Raw genomic sequence first — 23,877 nt, 5'->3', positions numbered from 1 at the left:
GATGTGATTTGTAGATGTGATGTGTAGTTGTGATGTGTAGATGTGATGTGTAGTTGTGATGTGTAGATGTGATGTGTAGATGTGATGTGTAGTTGTGATGTGTAGATGTGATTTGTAGATGTGATGTGTAGTTCTGATGTGTAGTTCTGATGTGTAGTTGTGATGTGTAGATGTGATGTGTAGATGTGATGTGTAGTTGTGATGTGTAGATGTGATGTGTAGATGTGATGTGTAGTTGTGATGTGTAGTTGTGATGTGTAGATGTGATGTGTAGATGTGATGTGTAGATGTGATGTGTAGTTGTGATGTGTAGATGTGATGTGTAGATGTGATGTGTAGTTGTGATGTGTAGATGTGATTTGTAGATGTGATGTGTAGATGTGATGTGTAGATGTGATGTGTAGTTGTGATGTGTAGATGTGATTTGTAGATGTGATGTGTAGATGTGATGTGTAGTTCTGATGTGTAGTTCTGATGTGTAGTTGTGATGTGTAGATGTGATGTGTAGATGTGATGTGTAGTTGTGATGTGTAGATGTGATGTGTAGATGTGATGTGTAGTTGTGATGTGTAGATGTGATGTGTAGATGTGATGTGTAGTTCTGATGTGTAGTTGTGATGTGTAGATGTGATGTGTAGATGTGATGTGTAGTTGTGATGTGTAGTTGTGATGTGTAGATGTGATGTGTAGTTGTGATGTGTAGATGTGCTGTGTAGATGTGCTGTGTAGATGTGATGTGTAGTTCTGATGTGTAGTTGTGATGTGTAGATGTGATGTGTAGATGTGCTGTGTAGATGTGATGTGTAGTTCTGATGTGTAGTTGTGATGTGTAGATGTGATGTGTAGTTCTGATGTGTAGTTGTGATGTGTAGATGTGATGTGTAGATGTGATGTGTAGTTGTGATGTGTAGATGTGATGTGTAGATGTGATGTGTAGTTGTGATGTGTAGATGTGATGTGTAGATGTGATGTGTAGTTGTGATGTGTAGATGTGATTTGTAGATGTGATGTGTAGATGTGATGTGTAGATGTGATGTGTAGATGTGATTTGTAGATGTGATGTGTAGTTGTGATGTGTAGATGTGATTTGTAGATGTGATGTGTAGATGTGATGTGTAGTTCTGATGTGTAGTTCTGATGTGTAGATGTGATGTGTAGATGTGATGTGTAGTTGTGATGTGTAGATGTGATGTGTAGATGTGATGTGTAGTTGTGATGTGTAGATGTGATGTGTAGATGTGATGTGTAGTTCTGATGTGTAGTTGTGATGTGTAGATGTGATGTGTAGATGTGATGTGTAGATGTGATGTGTAGTTGTGATGTGTAGTTGTGATGTGTAGATGTGATGTGTAGTTCTGATGTGTAGTTGTGATGTGTAGATGTGCTGTGTAGATGTGCTGTGTAGATGTGATGTGTAGTTCTGATGTGTAGTTGTGATGTGTAGATGTGATGTGTAGATGTGCTGTGTAGATGTGATGTGTAGTTCTGATGTGTAGTTGTGATGTGTAGATGTGATGTGTAGATGTGATGTGTAGTTCTGATGTGTAGTTCTGATGTGTAGATGTGATGTGTAGATGTGATGTGTAGTTGTGATGTGCAGTTCTGATGTGTGGATGTGATGTGTAGATGTGATGTGTAGATGTGATGTGTAGTTCTGATGTGTAGATGTGATGTGTAGTTGTGATGTGTGGATGTGATTTGTAGTTGTGATGTGTAGATGTGATGTGTAGTTGTGATGTGTGGATGTGATTTGTAGTTGTGATGTGTAGATGTGATGTGTAGTTGTGATGTGTAGTTCTGATGTGTAGATGTGATGTGTAGATGTGATGTGTAGTTGTGATGTGTAGTTGTGATGTGTGGATGGGATGTGTAGATGTGATGTGTAGATGTGATGTGTAGTTCTGATGTGTAGATGTGATGTGTAGTTGTGATGTGTAGTTGTGATGTGTGGATGTGATGTGTAGTTGTGATGTGTAGATGTGATGTGTAGTTCTGATGTGTGGATGTGATGTGTAGATGTGATGTGTAGTTGTGATGTGTAGTTCTGATGTGTGGATGTGATGTGTAGATGTGATGTGTAGATGTGATGTGTAGTTCTGATGTGTGGATCTGATGTGTAGATGTGATGTGTAGATGTGATGTGTAGATGTGATGTGTAGATGTGATGTGTAGTTGTGATGTGTGGATGTGATGTGTAGTTGTGATGTGTAGATGTGATGTGTAGATGTGATTTGTAGTTGTGATGTGTAGTTGTGATGAGTAGTTGTGTTGTGTAGTTGTGATGAGTAGATGTGCTGTGTAGATGTGATGTGTAGATGTGATGTGTAGATGTGATGTGTAGTTGTGATGTGTGGATGTGATGTGTAGTTGTGATGTGTAGATGTGATGTGTAGATGTGATTTGTAGTTGTGATGTGTAGTTGTGATGAGTAGTTGTGATGTGTAGTTGTGATGAGTAGATGTGATGTGTAGATGTGATTTGTAGTTGTGATGTGTAGATGTGATGTATGGATGTGATGTGTAGTTGTGATGTGTAGATGTGATGTGTAGATGTGATGTATGGATGTGATGTGTAGTTGTGATGTGTAGATGTGATGTGTAGTTGTGATGTGTAGATGTGATGTGTAGATGTGATGTGTAGTTGTGATGTGTAGATGTGATGTGTGGATGTGATGTGTAGTTGTGATGTGTAGATGTGATGTGTAGTTGTGATCTGTATATGTGAGGTAATGATTTGAAATCTTGTAGAATTAAAGGAAATTTTGAAAAATCTGGTGAAACCTGATGGATCTCAAGAACAAAGAAAAACTCAGAGAAACAATATGGAAACCAAAGAATCTCTGAGAAACTTGGAGGAGTTTAGATGAACTCAAAGGAACTAAAAGGGAACTCAGAGGAATTCTATGGAGCCTAAAGGAACTTAGAAGACGCCTGGAGACTCTGGGGAACTCATAGAAACATGGAGGAATTTATAGGAACTTTGAGGAACTTGCCACCCTCAAGAATGGAGTTGATGAATGCCAGATGAACTCAGAGGAACTCAAAAAAACCTGGAGGAACACTTAAGAACTCTAAGGATCTTCATTGAAATTTAGAGAAACTTAGTGGGACTCCAAAGAACTTTGAGGAACATTTAAGAATTTGGTGGAACTTTACCGAACCCAAGAAATGTTAAGGAAATTGATGGATCTCAGAGAAAGCTTAGAGGAACTCTTAGGAACTCAAGCTAAAGCCTCTAGTTGAATTCAGCATTAATCTTTTGCAGATCCACATGGGCATCTTTTTTTATTAGTAGAACTGAAATTCATATCAGCAGCTTTTCAGGTGTATTTTGTTCTGCACATCCTGCAGAATCAACACAACCCACTGTGGCCACCAGGTGGCAGAATCAGACCACCTTCAAAATTCATTCCATTCACCTCGTAACAATATCCATCAATAAAACTGCCATTATAGTACACTGCAGGGCCAAAAGTTTGTGGACATCGGACCATAAGATTCTTATGTGCTTCTTTTTGAACCTCCCATTCCAGATTTAGTCTCCATTCCCGGGTATAATCAGCTCCATTCTTCTGGGAAGATGTTTAATAACATTTTGTGGAGATTTATTCAGCCATATGGTTGTTAGTAAAGTCAGGTACTGATGTAGGTAAGAAAGTGAGGAGGTCTGGGGTGCAGTCAGCGTTTACATTCATCCCAAAGGTGTTCAAAAGATTTGGAGCTCTATAGCAGGAGATCTTCCCCTCCAACTGATGGAAAGCAGATCCTCATGGAGCTGGCTTTGTGCACAAATGTCCTACTGGAGCAGGTTTCAGTTCAAGTTCAAGTGAAGGCAAAATGTCATGTTTCTGCATCCAAAGACGTTCAATACCATTGTGTGTCTCCAACTTTGTGGAAGAACCACATATGGGTGGCTCCTGAAACTTTTGGTCTAAAGGGTTGTGAGTGCTTTGTGTCCGAGGAACTCAATCTTTCATTAGCCTTAAATTACGAGTTTTTGCAATTAATTAATTAAAAATCAAGAAATAGAAGAGAGGAAGACAAATAAATAAATAAATAAATAAATAAATAAATAAATAAATAAATGTAAAGTAATATATGAAATACAAAAATAGAAAGTAAACAGTCAAAAAAGAAATAAAAAGGAAACACTGATACAAAGAAAATATTGATAGTAAATAAATATAAATAAATAGAAAAATTTATAAATAAATAAATAAATAAATAAATAAATAAATAAATAAATAAATAAATGTAAAGTAATATATGAAATACAAAAATAGAAAGTAAACAGTCAAAAAAGAAATAAAAAGGAAACACTGATACAAAGAAAATATTGATAGTAAATAAATATAAATAAATAGAAAAATTTATAAATAAATAAATAAATAAATAAATAAATAAATAAATAAATAAATAGTAACGTGTGTAAAGTAGTATATCAAATAGAAAAATAGAAATCAAAAGTGTCAATAAAAAAGCATAATAAATTAAAGGATGATTTAAACAAATTAATAATTGACTTGTTAATAAATGAATATAACTTTCTTTTCGGCTTCTCCCGTTAGGGGTCGCCACAGCGGATCCTCCGCACGTTTGATTTGGTACATGTTTTACGCTGGATGCCCTTCCTAACGCAACCCTCCCCAATTTATCCGGGCTTGGGACCGGCACTAAGAGTGGCTGGCGATGGTTCCCTGACCGGGAATCGAACCCGGGTCGCAGCGGTGGGAGCGCTGCATCTTAACCACTAGACCACCAGGGTCTAGATGAATATAAATATGATATATGCATAAATGAAAAATGTATATATAACAAGAAGAAATGTAAAAAAGCTTAAGAATAAATAAATAAATAAATAAATAAATAAATAAATAAATAAATTAGATAAAAAAATGTAAATAGCATTGCAATAACACAATGAATTAATAAATATATATAAAGATATTAAAAAAAGGGAAAACTGTAAATATATTTGAATGTTATATTTAATTCACAATGAAAAGAATGAAACATGATAACAGGGAAAATAATTTTTGTTTCTTACCTGTAATAAGGTGTTTCTCATCCCTGTGCCTGAGCAACACTGTGGTGGTCTCGACACAAGCTTAAAGGACCGGTTCAGATTCGCTATGCTAATGCTGCTAACAGGGAGAGTGCATGGCCACCATGTAGCATTGTGAACATGACATCTTGATAATTGGCTTTTAGCAAGTTTTCTTCAGAGGTTTAATCAGCCTTTAATTCTATTTAACTCATCCAGGTTCTTCTAACCGCTGCAGGTGTGTGTGCAAATCTGCTTTTAGACTAAATGTGTGATAGAGAGAGAGAGAGAGAGAGAGAGAGAGAGAGAGAGAGAGAGAGAGAGAGAGAGAGAGAGAGAGAGAGATTCTCCTGCTCTTTTCCACTCTTCCTGCTGTAAATTCTCCACACTACATTATAAAGGTCTCTGATGGCCTGTCAGCACTAATGCTGTTTTATTGGCCTTTAATTAGAGTGCGAGGGGCAGAGCGTTAAATAATTCACTCCTGTAGCCCCGAGCTGACGAATGAGGTTTCAGAGGTGTGTTAAATTCCTCTCTCTCTCTCTCTCTCTCTCTCTCTCTCTCTCTCTCTCTCTCTCTCTCTCTCTCTTCTCTCTCCCTCTCTCTCTCTGTCTAGAGTCATACAGTACTTGCTTTGTTAGGACCACCCATTGATATTAATTAATGCATGAAGCTAATTACCACTATGCTGCACTGACATCCAACCCTCACCACCTCACCCTTAACTTCAACTTCAATCTCAATCTCACCATCACCCTCAACCTCAACTTCAACCTTTAACTTCAACCTCAATCTCACCCCCACCCTCAACTTCAACCTTAAACTTCAACTTTAACCTCAACCTAAGATATACCCTCAACTTCAACCTCAATCTCACCCTCAACAATAATCTCAACTTCAACCTTAAACTTTAATGTTAACCTCAACTATACCCTCAACTTCAACCTCACCCTCATTCTCAACTTCAACCTTTAACTTCAACCACAACTATACCCTCAACTTCAACCTCAATCTCACCCTTAACAATAATCTCAACTTCAACCTTTAACTTCAACTTTAACCTCAACCTCAGCTATACCCTCAACTTCAACCTCAATTTCACCCTCAACAATAATCTCAACTTCAACAACACTCACCCTCAACAATAATCTCAACTTCAACCTTTAACTTCAACGTTAACCTCAACTATACCCTTAACATCAACCTCACCCTCACCCTCAACTTCAACCTTTAACTTCAACTTCAACCTCAACCTCAACTATACCCTCAACTTCAACCTCAATCTCTCCCTCAACAATAATCTCAACTTCAACCTTTAACTTCAACATTAACCTCAACTGTACCCTCAACTTCAACTTCACCCTCAACCTCAACCTTTAACTTCAACCTCAATCTCACCCTCACCCTCAACTTCAACCTTTAACTTCAACTTCAACCTCAACTATACCCTCAACTTCAACCTCAATCTCACCCTCAACAATAATCTCAACTTCAACCTTTAACTTCAATGTTAACCTCAACTATACCCTCAACTTCAACCTCAATTTCACCCTCAACAATAATCTCAACTTCAACAACACTCACCCTCAACAATAATCTCAACTTCAACCTTTAACTTCAACGTTAACCTCAACTATACCCTTAACATCAACCTCACCCTCACCCTCAACTTCAACCTTTAACTTCAACTTCAACCTCAACCTCAACTATACCCTCAACTTCAACCTCAATCTCTCCCTCAACAATAATCTCAACTTCAACCTTTAACTTCAACATTAACCTCAACTGTACCCTCAACTTCAACTTCACCCTCAACCTCAACCTTTAACTTCAACCTCAATCTCACCCTCACCCTCAACTTCAACCTTTAACTTCAACTTCAACCTCAACTATACCCTCAACTTCAACCTCAATCTCACCCTCAACAATAATCTCAACTTCAACCTTTAACTTCAATGTTAACCTCAACTATACCCTCAACTTCAACCTCACCCCCAACCTTTAACTTCAACCTTTAACTTCAACCTCAATCTCACCCTCAACAATAACCTCAACTTCAACTTTTAACTTCAACCTTAACCTCAACTATACCCTCAACTTCAACCTCAACTTCAACCCTAATTTTTACCACAAACTTAACCAACTTGAACCTCAACCCCAAACTGAACACTTGGTTCCCACCAGGTTAAAAATAAACACACACACACACACACACACACACACACACACACACACACACACACACACACACACACACACACACACACACAGAGGGAATATGAACGGCTATATATATATATATAAAACCCTAAAATAAATTTAAAATACATTTTATGCTGAGAACCTGCTCATTTTATTTATTTATATATATATATTTATATAGTATTTACAGATGGCTCTAAATTTTTCAATCGAATTCAATGAATAAATTAAACCGAACCCTTAAATCAATACATTATTAAGAAGATGAATGGAGATTTATTTTCTGTATGAGGTGAACACCTGGAATAGATTTTCTGTCATTGAGAAGGAACATCATTACATCATTACATTTCATAAGAACTTTTTTCCTCCTCAGAGGAGGAAAAAAGTTCTTATGAAACCGTCCTGGTGAATCTTTTGCAAACACCAAACCCACGTTATTATTTTCTGAGTATAAAATAACACACTGATGTAGGAAATGAACCACATTCTTTAGTTCCTCTTTTTCCACTGGGACTTTTTATCCTTTTCCAGTTACCTTTGACATTTCCTAAAACAGTTATAGCAGCTTTAAATTCTCAGTCCAGTTAGTCTTTATTCTTGTTGTCTTTTGTTCCCGATGGAACCACAATGACGTGTGAACTCGTCTGCCCTGAAGATGTCACCAAACCTCAAGTTACAGCTGACTGATACAAAGTACTGACACTGGAGACTCTTTCTGTACATCTTACACAAACGTCCTCATTGTTTGACCTTGATACTCGTGATTTGTTTGGTTTATAATCACTAATTCCTGTTGTGAAACGATCATTCATGAAATCCAGAGCTGCTCTAATAGAGGATTAAGCCACACCTCCTGACCAATCAGGATCCAGGTCTCAGCGTGGCGTGATTTATTATTTGTGTGTTAACAGGAAGAAGACAGAATCAGATAAATATTATTATGAGGTTGTATGTGGTGGTATCTAAAAGATTGGAGACTAGTTTTGTAACAAGTCAACAGATGGCAGCACATGGCCACATGCACAGTCACAGGGAGCACCGACCTTCATAAGTTAGTCTGCCAAAAGACATTGTGTACAGCTGTGCAACTAGTGCTGTTCTGACCACATGTGTTACCACGTCTGCGATTTAAACACGGACAGGATGCTCCACAGCAACAATGCACCCAGTCACCGAGCTCCTGCTCACACTTGAGTTTCTCGCCGGAAACAACATAATTTCACCCTTCTGTAGACTTCGCCCTTTTCCCAAAGATAAAACTCCAGCTCAGGTTGCTGTTTTGACAACATTTTTCAGAATTTTGTATGTTGTTATATTATATTTTTATTATTATTATTATTATTATTATTATTATTAGAGCCTAATTGCATAGTTTCTATTGGCTCTTTGTTCTCGTTCCTCCATCTACGATTTGCACCTGTTGGACCTCATGAGCTTGTTCACATCATCTGATTCCCATTTAGATGAGAAAACTCTGCAAGTGTGTGTGTGTGTGTGTGTGTGTGTGTGTGTTAAACTGCTTCATTCAGGTCCCTGTTTGCACTCTCGCGCTGCACAAAACAAATCATTACCATGTGAAAAGCAACGAGGAATTAATTTGGAGACCGCCTGTGGCATATTAGGGGGCCACAGGAGATGTGTATGTGTTTGTGTGTGTGTGTGTGTGTGTGTGTGTGTGTGTGTGTGTGTGTGTTTGTTCTGATATCTTGATAGGGGCCAAATGTCCCCACAAGTGTAAGAATATCTGATGGATGTGGTTTCTTTTAATGAAAAAAGCTGCAAAATTGGCATTGGTAAGTAAAATGTGTGTGTGGGGGGGTAAAGGGGGTAGATCGGAGGGGGGGTGTCACTCTTTGGAAAGTGTAGCTATAGTAACCGTACTGCGCTCTGTCATTTCAGGGCTTTAAAAAGCGGGTCATTAATTTTGCAGCTTGTACACGGACCCCTGCACGAGCCGAGTGAAAAGAAGAGTGTGATAGAGAGAGAGAAAAGCGAGAGAATAAAGGATTAAGGGATTAGGTTTTTTTTTCCTCCTCCTCCCCTTGTTTCTCAGGCCTCTCGACTCGCAAAGCTAACACACACACCATGGCTAGCCTTAATGAGTCTAATTGCTGGCTTTGATGAAAACTGTATTATCTAGATCACACTTTAATCGGGCAAACACACCGTCACACCCCTCCGCCCCTCCTCCGCCCCTACTCCGCCCCTCCTCCTCCCCATTTCTGGTTTCACACTTGGCTATTGAGCCTCTGATTATGCAAAGGAAATGAGTGGGTGTTCATTACAAAAAAAAATAGCGCTTTATTTTACTCCAGTTCACTGCAATGGTAATGATCCGACTTATAATCAGAAGGACATTAGTTAAAATCTCAGCACCACCACGCTGCCACTGTGGGGACCTAAATATGGCCCAAAATCCCTGAGCTCAGTTGTAAAAATGAGATAGTTGTATGTTGTTTAAATGTCACAAACGTAAAATGTTCCTGCGCTTACAGCAGTGGTGGATGAAGAACACACACCATGTAGTTGAGATAAAGTAGAGATCCAGTCATGTTTGCCTTCAAATGTACTTCATAACCAAAGAACTATGATTTATTACGGCTATAATGTTCCTATTATCATTTTTATCACAAGACTCGAATGTGACTCTCAGCACACTGATCTATTAATAGAATGATATTAATGACTCAAACACTGATTTCCAAACAATCCTACATGTTGTGGTGAGTTCGAGTCTGGAGTTTCTTCATCATTTATTCCTCTCTAAATAGTATAGTTTCTTTTCGGCTTCTCCCGTTAGGGGTCGCCACAGCGGATCCTCCGCACGTTTGATTTGGCACATGTTTTACGCTGGATGCCCTTCCTAACGCAACCCTCCCCAATTTATCCGGGCTTGGGACCGGCACTAAGAGTGGCTGGGGATGGTTCCCTGACCGGGAATCGAACCCGGGTCGCAGCGGTGGGAGCGCTGCATCTTAACCACTAGACCACCAGGGGACCTATTTATTCCTCTCTAAATGTTCTGCTTGATGTTGAACTGATGCTGAACTGTATGTTGGTGATCAGTAGATACTCCAGGCACAACAAGCTACTGTTCTTAGGCCCCTGTGCAAGACCCTTAACCCCACCGCTGCTCAGTTGTATAAATGAGATAAATGTAAGTCACTCTGGTTAAGGACGTCTGCCAGATGCTATAAATGTAAATGTAAATGGTTCACTCGCGCTCTGTGAGAAAGTATGAAGGACCTGAGCAGCTACAATGCACTTTATTAAACCTCTGACAGAGCGGCACATTACAGCAGTGAATGATAGCTAGTGATTTGTGACCTTTAACCTTTTATTGATCCAGTCTCCACGGGTGAGTGTGTGTCCAGTGTGTGTGTGTGTGTGTGTGTATGTGTGTGTGTGTGTTTGAGGCTGGGGCTAGTTAGCGATGTAGCCGTGAGCTATTGATTAGAGATGATGTCCTGATGATGGCTGTGCTGAACCTCCATCCATTAAACCAGCAGCACTGCAGGCCAGAGAACAGCAACACAGTGTTCAAAAGCACACCAAACCTCTTAAACACCAGGAACACCTGAAATTTGTTTCATGCTACTCCTGGTGAATGTTGGAGTGTGTGATCATAAATGTTTGTGTGTGATGGTGAATGTTGGTGTGTGATGGTGAATGTTGATGTGTGATAGTGAATGTTGGTGTGTGATGGTGAATGTCATTGTGTGATGATGAATGACATTGTGTGATGGTGAATGTTGGTGTGTGATGGTGAATGTTGATGTGTGTTTATGTGTAATGGTGAATGTTGGTGTGTGAGAGTAAATGCTGGTACGTGTGATGGTGAATGTTGGTGTGTTTGATGGTGAATGTTGGTGTGTGAGAGTAAATGCTGGTGCATGTGTAACCCACCTAAGGTTACTGGAGTGCAACTCTCTATTCTGCCTGTGGGTGGCCCATACACCCCAGGTAATTCATTTAAATAACAAGCACACTTTTCTTCCGGTGAAGAAGTTGCTAAAAAGCAAACGAGGACTGGTTAAAAGCTGTGTAAGAGAGAGTTAAGCCGCATGAGAGTGAGCTTCTCAAGATACCTCCGATCGGTTTTTAGAAAGGGATAGACCATCTGAATCTGACCCTTGCGGTCAGTGGCGAGCCAACCGCAGAAGTGAACGGATCAAGAGCCCGGTGTGGCCAGCCGTGGCATCTTCGGAACCAGCATCATCCTGTGCCTTCATTTGTGATACAGATAAGAACATACGTAAACCTACCCGGGTAGTGAAAAGAACATATTCTATAAAACACACACACACATCAACAACTTCCATGGACCCTTTCTTCATTTGAGTTTTTATTTTGAGTTTATTGTGCGCTGTGCACTCAGGAAGCCTTCTTAGGTAGGCAGGGAATGTAAATAACTGCCATTTATTTTGTGTAATACATTTGTTCAAATTTACCTGTTTTGTGTTGTCTGTTCTCTGATGACCGTTTACCATTTCAGGCTCCACAGTCGTATCTAGAGCTTCTGAAACTAGCCCAGCTTTATTTTCTTAATGCTTAAATAAGGTATTAGTTACACTAACCTGAGAAAGCGGTTACACATGCGATGGTGAATGTTGATGTGTGATAATGAATGTTGGTGTGTGAGAGTAAATGTTGATACTTGTGATGGTGAATGTTAGTGTGTGATGGTAAATTTTGGTGTTTGATGGTGAGTGCTGGTGTGATAGCAAATGTTGATGTGTGTAATGGTGAATGTTGGTGTCTGATGATGAATGTTGATGTGTGATGGTGAATGTTGGTGGGTGATGGTGAATGTTGGTGTATCATGCTGACTGCTGGTGTTTGATGGTGAATGTTGGTGTGTGTGATGGTGAATATTCAAGTGTGATGCTGAATGTTAGTGTGTGTGATGGTGAATGTTGGTGTTTGATGCTGAGTGTTAGTGTTTGATGGTGAGTGTTGGTGTTTGATGGTGAATTTCGGTGTTTGATAGTAAATGTTCCTGTGTGATGTTGAATGTTGGTGTGTGATGGTGAATGTTAGTGTTTGAACGTGAATGTTGGTGTGTGTGATGGTGAATGTCAGTTTGTGATGGTGAATGTTGGTGTGTGATGGTGAATGTTGGTGTGAGACGGTGAATGTTGATGTGTAATGGTGAATGTTGGTGTGTGTGATAGTGAATGTTCCTGTGTGATGGTGAATGTTGGTGTGTGATGGTGAATGTTAGTGTTTGAACGTGAATGTTGGTGTGTGTGATGGTGAATGTCAGTTTGTGATGGTGAATGTTGGTGTGTGACGGTGAATGTTGGTGTGTGATGGTGAATGTCGTTTTGTGATGTGTATGTTGATGTGTGTGATAAATGTCATTGTGTGATGGTGAATGTTAGTGTGTTTGATTAATATCAGTGTGTGATGGTGAATGTTGGTGTTTAACAGTGAATGTTGGTGTGTGTGATTGTGAATTTTTATGTGTAATCATGAATGATGGTGTGTGATGGTGAATGTAGATGTGTGTGATGGTAAATGTTGGTGTGTGTGATGGTGACTTTAACCTTTTATTGATCCAGTCTCCACGGGTGAGTGTGTGTCCAGTGTGTCCAGTGTGTGTGTGTGTGTGTGTGTGTGTGTGTGTGTGTGTGTGTGTGTGTGTGTGTGTGTGTTGAGGCTGGGGCTAGTTAGCGATGTAGCCGTGAGCTATTGATTAGAGATGATGTCCTGATGATGGCTGTGCTGAACCTCCATCCAATAAACCAGCAGCACTGCAGGCCAGAGAACAGCGACACAGTGTTCAAAAGCACACCAAACCTCTTAAACACCAGGAACACCTGAAATTTGTTTCATGCTACTCCTGGTGAATGTTGGAGTGTGTGATCATAAATGATTGTGTGTGATCATAAATGATTGTGTGTGATCATAAATGATTGTGTGTGATCATAAATGATTGTGTGTGATGGTGAATGTTAGTGTGTGATGGTGAATGTTGATGTGTGATAGTGAATGTTGGTGTGTGATGGTGAATGTCCTTGTGTGATGATGAATGACATTGTGTGATGGTGAATGTTGGTGTGTGATGGTGAATGTTGATGTGTGTTTATGTGTAATGGTGAATGTTGGTGTGTGAAAGTAAATGCTGGTACGTGTGATGGTGAATGTTGGTGTGTTTGATGGTGAATGTTGGTGTGTGAGAGTAAATGCTGGTGCATGCGATGGTGAATGTTGATGTGTGATAATGAATGTTGGTGTGTGAGAGTAAATGTTGATACTTGTGATGGTGAATGTTAGTGTGTGATGGTAAATTTTGGTGTTTGATGGTGAGTGCTGGTGTGATAGAAAATGTTGATGTGTGTAATGGTGAATGTTGGTGTCTGATGATGAATGTTGATGTGTGATGGTGAATGTTGGTGGGTGATGGTGAATGTTGGTGTATCATGCTGACTGCTGGTGTTTGATGGTGAATGTTGGTGTGTGTGATGGTGAATATTCAAGTGTGATGCTGAATGTTAGTGTGTGTGATGGTGAATGTTGGTGTTTGATGCTGAGTGTTAGTGTTTGATGGTGAGTGTTGGTGTTTGATGGTGAATTTCGGTGTTTGATAGTAAATGTTCCTGTGTGATGTTGAATGTTGGTGTGTGATGGTGAATGTTAGTGTTTGAACGTGAATGTTGGTGTGTGTGATGGTGAATGTCAGTTTGTGATGGTGAATGTTGGTGTGTGATGGTGAATGTTGGTGTGTGACGGTGAATGTTGATGTGTGATGGTGAATGTTGGTGTGTGTGATGGTGAATGTTGGTGTGTGTAATAGTGAATGTTCCTGTGTGATGGTGAATGTTGGTGTGTGATGGTGAATGTTAGTGTTTGAACGTGAATGTTGGTGTGTGTGATGGTGAATGTCAGTTTGTGATGGTGAATGTTGGTGTGTGACGGTGAATGTTGGTGTGTGTGGTGAATGTCGTTGTGTGATGTGTATGTTGATGTGTGTGATAAATGTCATTGTGTGATGGTGAATGTTAGTGTGTTTGATTAATATCAGTGTGTGATGGTGAATGTTGGTGTTTAACAGTGAATGTTGGTGTGTGTGATTGTGAATTTTTATGTGTAATCATGAATGATGGTGTGTGATGGTGAATGTAGATGTGTGTGATGGTAAATGTTGGTGTGTGTGATGGTGAATGTTTATGTGCGATGATGAATGTTGGTGTGTGTGATGATGAATGTTGATGTGTGATGCTGACTGCTGGTGTTTGATGGTAAATGTTGGCATTTGATGGTGAATCTTGGTGTGTGTGATGGTGAATGTTCTTGTGTGTGATAGTGAATGTTGTTGTATGATGTTGACTGTTGGTGTTTGATAGTGAATGATAGAGCTTAATGCTGAATGTTGGTGTTTAATGGTGAATGTTGGTGTGTGTGATGGTGAATGTTGGTGTGTAATGGTGAATGTCGGTGTGTGATGGTGAATGTTTGTGTGGGTGATGGTGCATGTTGGTGTGGGTGATGGTGAATGTTGGTGTGTGACGGTGACTGTTGGTGTTTAATAGTGAATGTTGGTGTTTAACTGTGAATGTTGGGGTGAGTGATGATGAATGTTGCTGTTTGATGGTAAATGTTGGTGTTTGATGATAAATGTCAGTGTGTGATAGTGAATGTGCCTGTGTGATGCTGAATGTTGTTGTGTGTGATGATGAATGTCAGTGTTTGATGGTGAATGTTTCTTTGTGATGCTGAATGTTGTTGTTTGTTAGTGAATGTTCCAGTGAAATGCTGAATGTTGGTGTGTGATGGTAAAAGTTGGTGTGTGATGGTGAATGTCGGTGTGTGATGGTGAATGTTCCTTTGTGATGCTGAATGTTGGAGTGTGATGGTAAATGTTAATGTGTGTGATGCCAAATGTTGGTGTATGATTGTGAATGTTGGTATTTGATGGTGAATGTAGGTGTGTGATGATGAATGTTGGTGTGTTTGATGGTGATTGTTGGTGTGTGATGCTGGCTGTTGGTGTTTGATGGTGAATGCTCCTGTCTAATGCTGAATGTTGCTGTGTTTGATTGTGAATGTTGGTGTGTGTGATGGTGAATGTTGCTGTGTGATGCTGAATGTTGGTGTGTAATGGTAAATGTTGATGTGCGTTGGTGAATATTGATATGTGATGGTGAATGTTGTTGTGTGAGAGTGAATGTTGATGTGTGATGGTCAATGTCGGTTTGTGATGGTGAATGTTGGTGTGCGATAGTGACTGTTAAAGTGTGTGATGGTGAATGTTTAAGTGTGGTGGCAAATGTTGATGTGTGTGATGGTGAATGTTGGTGTGTGTGATGGTGAATGTTGGTGTGTGACGTTAAATGTTAATGTGATTGAATGTTCATGTGTGATGCTGAATGATATTGTGTGACAATGAATGTTGGTGTGTGATATTTAATGTTCATGTGTGATGGTGAATGTTGGTGTCTAATGGCGAATGTTGGTGTTTGATGTTGAATGTTGGTGTGATTGTGAATGTTGGTTTGTAATGGTGAATGTTGATGTGCGATGGTGAATGTTGGTGTGCGATGGTGACTGTTAAAGTGTGTGATGGTGAATGTTGGTGTGTAATGGTGAATGTTAATATGTGATGGCAAATGTTGATGTGTGATGGCAAATGTTGATGTGTGTGTTGTTAAATGTTGATGTGTGATGGTGAATGTTGGTGTTTGTGATGGTGAATGTCGGTTTGTAATGGTGAATGTTGGTGTGTGATGGTAAATGTCGTTGTGTGATGTGTATGTTGATGTGTGTGATCAATGTCATTGTGTGATGGTGAATGTTAGTGTGTTTAATGAATGTCAGTGTGTGATGGTGAATGTTGGTGTGTGTGATAGTGAATTTTTATGTGTGATTGTAAATGTTGGTGTGTGTGATGGTGAATGTTTATGTGCGATGATAAATGTTGGTGTGTGATGATGAATGTTGATGTGTGATGCTGACTGCTGGTGTTTGATGGTGAATGTTGGCGTTTGATGGTGAATCTTGGTGTGTGTGATGGTGAATGTTCTTGTGTGTGATAGTGAATGTTGTTTTATGATGTTGACTGTTGGTGTTTGATAGTGAATGATACAGTGTAATGCTAAATGTTAATGTGTGTGATGGTGAATGTTGGTGTGTGATGGTGAATGTCGTTGTGTGATGGTGAATGTCGGTGTGTGATGGTGAATGTCGGTGTGTGATGCTAACTGTTGGTGTTTAATGGTGAATGGTGGTGTTTAACTATGAATGTTGGGGTGAGTGATGATGAATGTTGCTATTTGATGGTAAATGTTGGTGTTTAATGATAAATGTCAGCGTGTGATAGTGAATGTGCCTGTGTGATGCTGAATGTTGTTGTGTGTGATGGTGAATGTCGGTGTGTGATGCTAACTGTTGGTGTTTAATGGTGAATGGTGGTGTTTAACTATGAATGTTGGGGTGAGTGATGATGAATGTTGCTATTTGATGGTAAATGTTGGTGTTTAATGATAAATGTCAGCGTGTGATAGTGAATGTTTCTTTGTGATGCTGAATGTTTGTGTTTGTTAGTGAATGTTCCAGTGTAATGCTGAATGGAATGTTGGTGTGTGACGGTGAATGTTAGTGTGTGATGGTGAATGTTGGTGTGTGATGGTGAATGTTGGTGTGCGATGGTGAAAGTAGATGTGTGATGGTGAATGTTGGTGTGCGATGGTGATTGTTGATGTGTATGATGGTGAATGTTGTTGTGTAATGGTGAATGTTGATATCCGATGGTAAATGTTGGTGTGTGATGGTGAATGTTGGTGTGTGATGGTGTTTGTCTCACTAATATTTAATATCGTTACACATATAAAGCTAATAAGAATAATAACTATTGTAGACATGTGTTTTTGTAACCTGCTGTAATGTCTGCTGTAATATATCTGATTCATATGAATTTACATTAAAATGTTGCAATGCACCAGAACACATTCTCTGCTATTGTATCTGTACTGAAGGCTATAACACAGAGCACAGACCTGTGTGTACAAACGTCAATACCGATCTGATCTGTAGACAATTTATGACCGGTGAGGGCTCATAAACCAGAGTCTCAGCTAAGAAGCAAGCAGTAGAAGTGCTTTTCCAATGAGCCATGAAATGGGATTGGACTGTCGGTGAGTTCAAATATAATCATTCTTTTATAACGGAAATCCAAAGCTGTGCATTTTAGTTATCAAGTTGTGTAAGATAGATAATGGCTTGTGTGTGTGTGTGTGTGTGTGTGTGTGTGTGTGTGTGTGTGTGTGTTTGTTTGTGTGCTGTAGTTTTTCTGAACTAATTCAATGAGGAATGAGCTGATAAGCTAACTGGGTGTCACCAAAAACAAAATGCTGTTTTATTTGTTTTTAAATTATGAGGATGATGATGATGACGAAGATGATGAAGATGACTATTTTGTTGTTGGTGTGAATGACAGTGGTAGTGATCATTTCTAAACGTTATTTATTTATGTATTTGCAGTTTTTGTTACAGTTGAATATATTATATATTTATATAGCATGTATTTTTTTACTTTTTGAATTTTTATTATTATTGTCAATGAATTTGGATTGAAGAAATTTCTTAGCAATAATTTTAAATAATAAAAATAAAAGTAAAAAATGTCAGCTTGAATGTAAGTGTAATGCTTATAGAGTTAGAAAGCAGCGCTGATAATAACATGTAAGGAAGTTTCTGAGTTTTTTATATGTGGAAAATCTGAATTGTTTTGTCTGGAGATGATCTAGGCAGCATTTTGACCACCAGGTGGCGCTCCTGCGTAATCCTCGGTGTATCCTAGACTCTGAACGTCCAAATGAGAAAGCAGAGTGCATTAAATCTATAACCGTGTAAAATATACATATTTAATAACACCTCGGGGAAGCGCGTGGTGATGAATTAGGAAAATATATTTAAAGAGCCGATACACCGCTCACACATCACACACTGCAGGGAAACACGACTCGTGGATTTCTCTTCCTGTGTTTTATCTGGAGTTTAATGTATGCTTTTTATCATGCATACAAGCAAAGATTTATAGACACAAAAAATACAGAAATAACGAATGAACACAGGATTAAATTCAGCACGTGGTTGGATTTATTATTCCCGTCAAATTATTAAGAGCGATTATGAAATTGTTAAATGGACATTTTTAGAGAAATATTTGGCTTTTAAAGCTCAAGGAATATAAATATAAAAAAATATATTACTATTAGATTATTATTTATCTAATTCAAAATATGTGGATACTTCAATTTTCTTACTATTTGTCTGTATTGTAATAATAATATAACATTTTACTGTGATCTCAACCATCACGCGCGATTTCTGGCTTCATTTTCATCAAAAGAATAATAATAATAGATTAGATTTACATACACAGATACGCGCAATATTTATTCATTCGTTCGTGTATTCATTTATTTATATATTTGGTTATTTATTTTTAATAATAAGTCATTCGGAAATAGTTTGTTGAATCTGGAGTGTGTGAGTGTGTGAAGTGCGAGAACGCGGCGTTGTGAATCAAATAAATTGCATCTGATTGCTCACAATACATTTCCGTCCTAATGAGGACCAGGGTCACGTGGTGTTCTGTAGCCCAGGGTGGCATCATGTCTGTTTAGGATGTAGTCTAATTGCTGATGACTAATTTGTAGTACAAGACCAATAACACACACACACACACACACACACACAAGGGGGCGGAGCATCTCTCTCTCACACACACACACACACACAGGTCTCTCCTCCCTTCCTCCTTCTCTCTCTCTCTCTCTCTCTCTCTTAGCCATGTTATTCCTCCTTAAATCCCATTTGCCATTGTGCTCACAGCTCAGTATCCGCATTTAACTTGGATGACATTTTGATTTCATCATTACCCTCCAGACGCGTCCATTCATCATCTATCTATCTATCTATCTATCTATCTATCTATCTATCTATCTATCTATCTATCTATCTATCTATCTATCTATCTATCTATCTATCTATCTATCTATCTATGTTTGACTTATTCAAGTTTTTTTCTGGAGCGCGTGAGGAATCTTAAAAACCCCAGATCTTCTTGATATATTTAAATATAATTTTTCCATCTCCGGTGAAGGACCGTGTGGGTTTTTTATGGTGATCCAATGGCCGAGACAACGCCGGAGACTCGCCCGTTTAAAGACTCTCCGTTCTCCATCAAAAACCTGCTGAACTGCGAGAGCAAGCCCACCCTGATCAAACCCAAAGCCATCATGAACTCGGCTAAAGGACTTCTGGAGCACGGCCTGGCCCTGTCCCGGGTCGGGGAGCTCGGCTTTCCGCGCTTTGATTTGCCGATGCAGAGGTTTGGATTAGCGGCTCACTGGTGGTACCCGTACGGACACTTACACAGAACTGCAGGTCAGACTCACACACACACACACACACACACACACACACACACACACACAGAGTACAACACACACCATGATTACACGCATCTTTGAGTTTGGTTTATTAACCTATGTACTAATATTTAACCTCTAATGCGCATGCGCAGTTTTAATTATTTCTTTTTTTAATAAATAATTTAATAGATGCGCGTCCTCAGAAAAGACGGGGGACTATTCAGTACTTGTTTCTTGTTTCTGTTTGGAGTGGTACTCTCAAGCGTTCCTCTTAAGTTCCTCTTCGGCATTTCGGCTGGAAATAAACACTAAAGGTACTAAAGACGCGTCAAACCAGCGACACGCAATGACCCGTGACGTGTTTATTATAATGATATAAACATGTTTTAGATTTTATATCACAACTGGTAGAATTCTATAGACTTTAAAATAAAATAAAAAAACACATTTTCGGTACCTTTTTTACTTTATAGGCATCTTCAGCAGGAGCACTCATGTACCTTCTAATGTCTCCCAAAGGTTCCTGGTACCATATAGATATTAATGTATATTGAAACTTTAATTTCACTGCAGGTTGTATTCTGTATAAAACTGTTAATGTTCTGACAAACACAAATCTTGAATCTATTTAACACGCAGCGTACAAAAAACAAACGTGCCACACACGTGAAAATACCTTTATTTAGAAGGGCGATATTCTGTTTTTTATATAACAGGCCACACTGTAGAAAAAAAAGGGTACGAAAAGGTTCCTTATGTCTCGTTTAGTCTCTCTTTAATATCTGCATTTCACCTGTGGATGTAAAACCTTCCAAAAAATAAAAATAAAAGAAATGAATCTCATATACAAGCAAATGGTGGTGTTAGTACCAAACCAGCAATATAATGGTACCATTAGTACCCTTTTAATCCTCTAAAATTATTAGGGGCTGAATGTTAAATTTTATAGTCTAAATTATTCACTTTTTTCGGATCCATTATATAATAATAAAAAAAAAAAAAAAAAGCTATTGATTGTGGAATTAAAGAAAGAAGTGGAAAATGTTCGAATCGTTTAATTAGATTTTGCAAAACCACGTGATCATAAACATTTTAGACAAAAAAAAAGCGTGAAATGTAAACATTATATTGTGCGTAAATCCTGGTATAATTCTGTAAATATAATGCGGTGTGTTTTAGCATTTAGTGTTAAAATGTCAAGTTTGAATTAATTAATCATCAGTATTATAAGATCGATAAATACCGAGCTCGTGATCGACACGATTATTTGAGAATCGGTTGATTTTACACACATGACACGTGTAATAATATTTTTTTAAAAACCGAGCCGCCACAATTAGCGGGTGATCATTTATAAAATATTTATTATCCTTCATTCTTTAAGATTTCAGTCACTAAAAATTTGTCAGTGTTTTGAAAAGGATTTGTTTTTATTTGTTATGACTTTTCTTCATTATTGTTTCGCTATAAATCATCTAAAATCGTGACCCGGTTTATTATTCCAGACATTCGTGTGAAAGCAGTTAAATTAACATTGTTATATATTATTTCTATTCTAATTTATTTTATATACAAAATATTTTATTTATAAAATGTTATAATGCAAATCAACCCAGAGCTCACGATCACTAGACACCAATTAATGCCTCAAATGAAGTGGCTAAAATTAGATATCTATAAATAGGCGTGGTTATTAAAATGTCTAATCTAAAAAAAAATTATCGGTATTCATCCAAAGCCTGTATTAGATTTCCGTGTGTTCAGATTTAAACCGGACATTTTTAATTAGATTCGATAATAAATCAGAAAAAACCCATCTGATTTCTGGCTGACTGGTGAATCAGAAGCAGGACTTTGTTATTTATTATAAACAACAGAAGATCAGACCAGAGGACTGTTTTCTAAGATCAGTTTTGGGTAGAAATGCAGATCCTGGATTCTTGTAGGCCGCAATCTCAGAAACAGAGATACCACATGTTGTTTAATTCCACGTGGAACGTGTTTCTGTTTCTTTAGTTTGTTTTCTTAAAAACAGTTGTTCTGACTAAAGGAGAAGACACAGGTGCGCGTGCGGCTCTACAGGAACAGGACGGATCTAATGATCAGGAGGATCAGGAGGATCTTTAGAGGGTGTTTTTAGGAACCAAGTTAACTGTAAAACACATATTTTGTTTTTAACTGTACTTCCGGTGTGTGTGTGGTTCCAGTGCCAGAGAGACACGCGCTCAGAGACTCATCCCCGGCGTCCGGTACAGACAGAGACTCACCGGAGCCGCGGCTCGCGCTCGAACCGGACGCCAGAGAGGACGAGGAGAGCAAAAGGGACGAGATCCTGCTGGAGGAGAGCGACACGGACGAGCCGAAGCGCGAGGACGCGACGGAGGCGGGGGGCGCGGCGGCGGCGGCGGGTGGCACGGCGGCGGAGAGCTCAGACAAGCGGCCGCCGTGCCGGAAAAAGAAGACGCGCACGGTGTTCTCGCGCAGCCAGGTGTTCCAGCTCGAGTCCACCTTTGACGCCAAGCGGTACCTGAGCAGCGCCGAGCGCGCGTGTTTGGCCTCAAGCCTGCAGCTCACCGAGACCCAGGTGAAGATCTGGTTCCAGAACCGGCGCAATAAGTGGAAGCGGCAGCTGGCGGCGGAGCTCGAGGCGGCGAGCCTGAGTCACACGGCCGCGCGTCGCATGGTCCCGGTTCCGGTGCTGTACCGCGAGGGCTCGTCCAGCGACACCGCCAGCGCCGCGTCCGGCCACGCCGCCGCCGGGCAGCCGCTCCTCACCTTCCCACATCCGGTCTATTACCCGCATCCGGTGGTCGCCGCCGTGCCGCTGCTCAGACCTGTATGAACTCCACCAGCGCGCGCCTCATCCTCATCATCATCATCATCATCATCACCATCATCATCATTCACTGCCTACATTCATGAACCATTAATAACCTGATCTTATGTTTCTATTGAAATAAACAAAGAAAATAGGACAAAAACAGATTATTATTATTATTATTATTATTATTATTATTATTATTATTATTATTATTATTGTTATTATTATTAACTGTAATAGATACAGTTCACACACACACACACACACACACACACACACACACACACACACACGTGTGCGGACAATCACCGATTTAACACCCCGTCTTACACTAATGACGTCACGAGCGTTTGCATTAAAACCATCCACTTTTGTTTGTTTTGTTTGTTTTTTTCCGGTTCATTGTACATATTTATATAAATATATAGATATAAAGGGTGTTGTAAATAGACATAAATCATGCTGGTGAGAAAATGCAATGTTGTGAATATGAGACAGATTTTGATATTGTATTGCTGTAATAAAACTGGTTGATTGAATTGGTTTTTGCCGCGCGTGAGATTATTCAGTGTCTAAAGATATTTAAAAATGTTATTTCAAAAAAAAAAAATTTTCGCAAAAAAATTAACAATTATATTATTATTGTTAGCATTATTGTTATTATTATTATTATTATTATTTTTATTTTTATTTTTTTGCTCAATTCATAGACAATTTTGTTTATTATTATTTTATTATCTATTAAAATAATTCACTTCTGAGTAAAGTTTCACATTTTTGTCTCTCAGTTTTAAATGTCGGATGTAAAAACAGAAATGTTTAATCGTTCAAATATTAAATAATTAATTTAAATGTTAATTAAACATTCTGCAAATATTTCTAAAACAAATGATAAAATGAGTTATTCCTGTAATGATGTATATTATAACGTATTGAATTAAACCGAAACATTTATAATTAGGGTGAGATTTTGTACACGGGAGAATTAAAGCTGTGCAGCTGTGAGCTCTGATTGTTTACCTGGAAAAGGGAAATACATTTTGTGGTGGATTTGAGTCACAGTTACATTTTATTATATAAAATCATCACAAGCTCGTGACCAAACATTATAAAGGTAATAATTCTCTCATTTGCAGCACTTTAACTGAAAAAAAGGAAAGTCATATATTAGACAATAATAATCATTTTTAAACTCTCTCACACACACACACACACACACACACACACACACACACACACACACACACACACACACACACACACACACACACAGCTTACTTAAAATGAGTGTGTAATCTGTGTTTGACTGAAAGCTGGAGCTCCACAGCCCCAGGTGTATTTCACACACACACACACACACACACACACACACACACACACACACACATACATACATACACACACACACACACACACACACACACACAC

General features: G+C 38.9%; 2 protein-coding genes across 2 annotated transcripts in view; both read left to right on the top strand.

Moving 5' to 3' along the window:
* Positions 1-23,877, top strand: part of LOC310734895 (uncharacterized protein) — a gene marked incomplete at its 3' end in the record, with an annotated part of 265,495 nt that overhangs the window by 58,969 nt on the left and 182,649 nt on the right. The gene's annotated exons all lie outside the window — the stretch shown is intronic.
* hmx3b (H6 family homeobox 3b) lies at positions 8,506-22,596 on the top strand. The gene is made up of 3 exons (XM_083557696.1): positions 8,506-8,518; positions 19,358-19,641; positions 21,836-22,596. Exons 2-3 carry the CDS (start codon positions 19,386-19,388, stop codon positions 22,468-22,470), a joined length of 891 nt encoding a protein of 296 aa, XP_083413822.1. The 5' UTR covers positions 8,506-8,518; positions 19,358-19,385; the 3' UTR covers positions 22,471-22,596.

This window comes from Silurus aristotelis (genome assembly GCF_946808225.1).
Source record: "Silurus aristotelis genome assembly, chromosome: 12".
Lineage (NCBI taxonomy): Eukaryota > Metazoa > Chordata > Actinopteri > Siluriformes > Siluridae > Silurus > Silurus aristotelis.
This window is presented reverse-complemented; position numbering and strand designations above follow the sequence as displayed.

Coding starts and splice junctions, on each gene's coding strand:
- hmx3b (XM_083557696.1), top strand. CDS start 19,386: ATGGCCGAGACAACGCCGGAGACTCGCCCGTTTAAAGACTCTCCGTTC. Junction 19,642..21,835: donor ACACTTACACAGAACTGCAG/GTCAGACTCACA, acceptor GTGTGGTTCCAG/TGCCAGAGAGACACGCGCTC.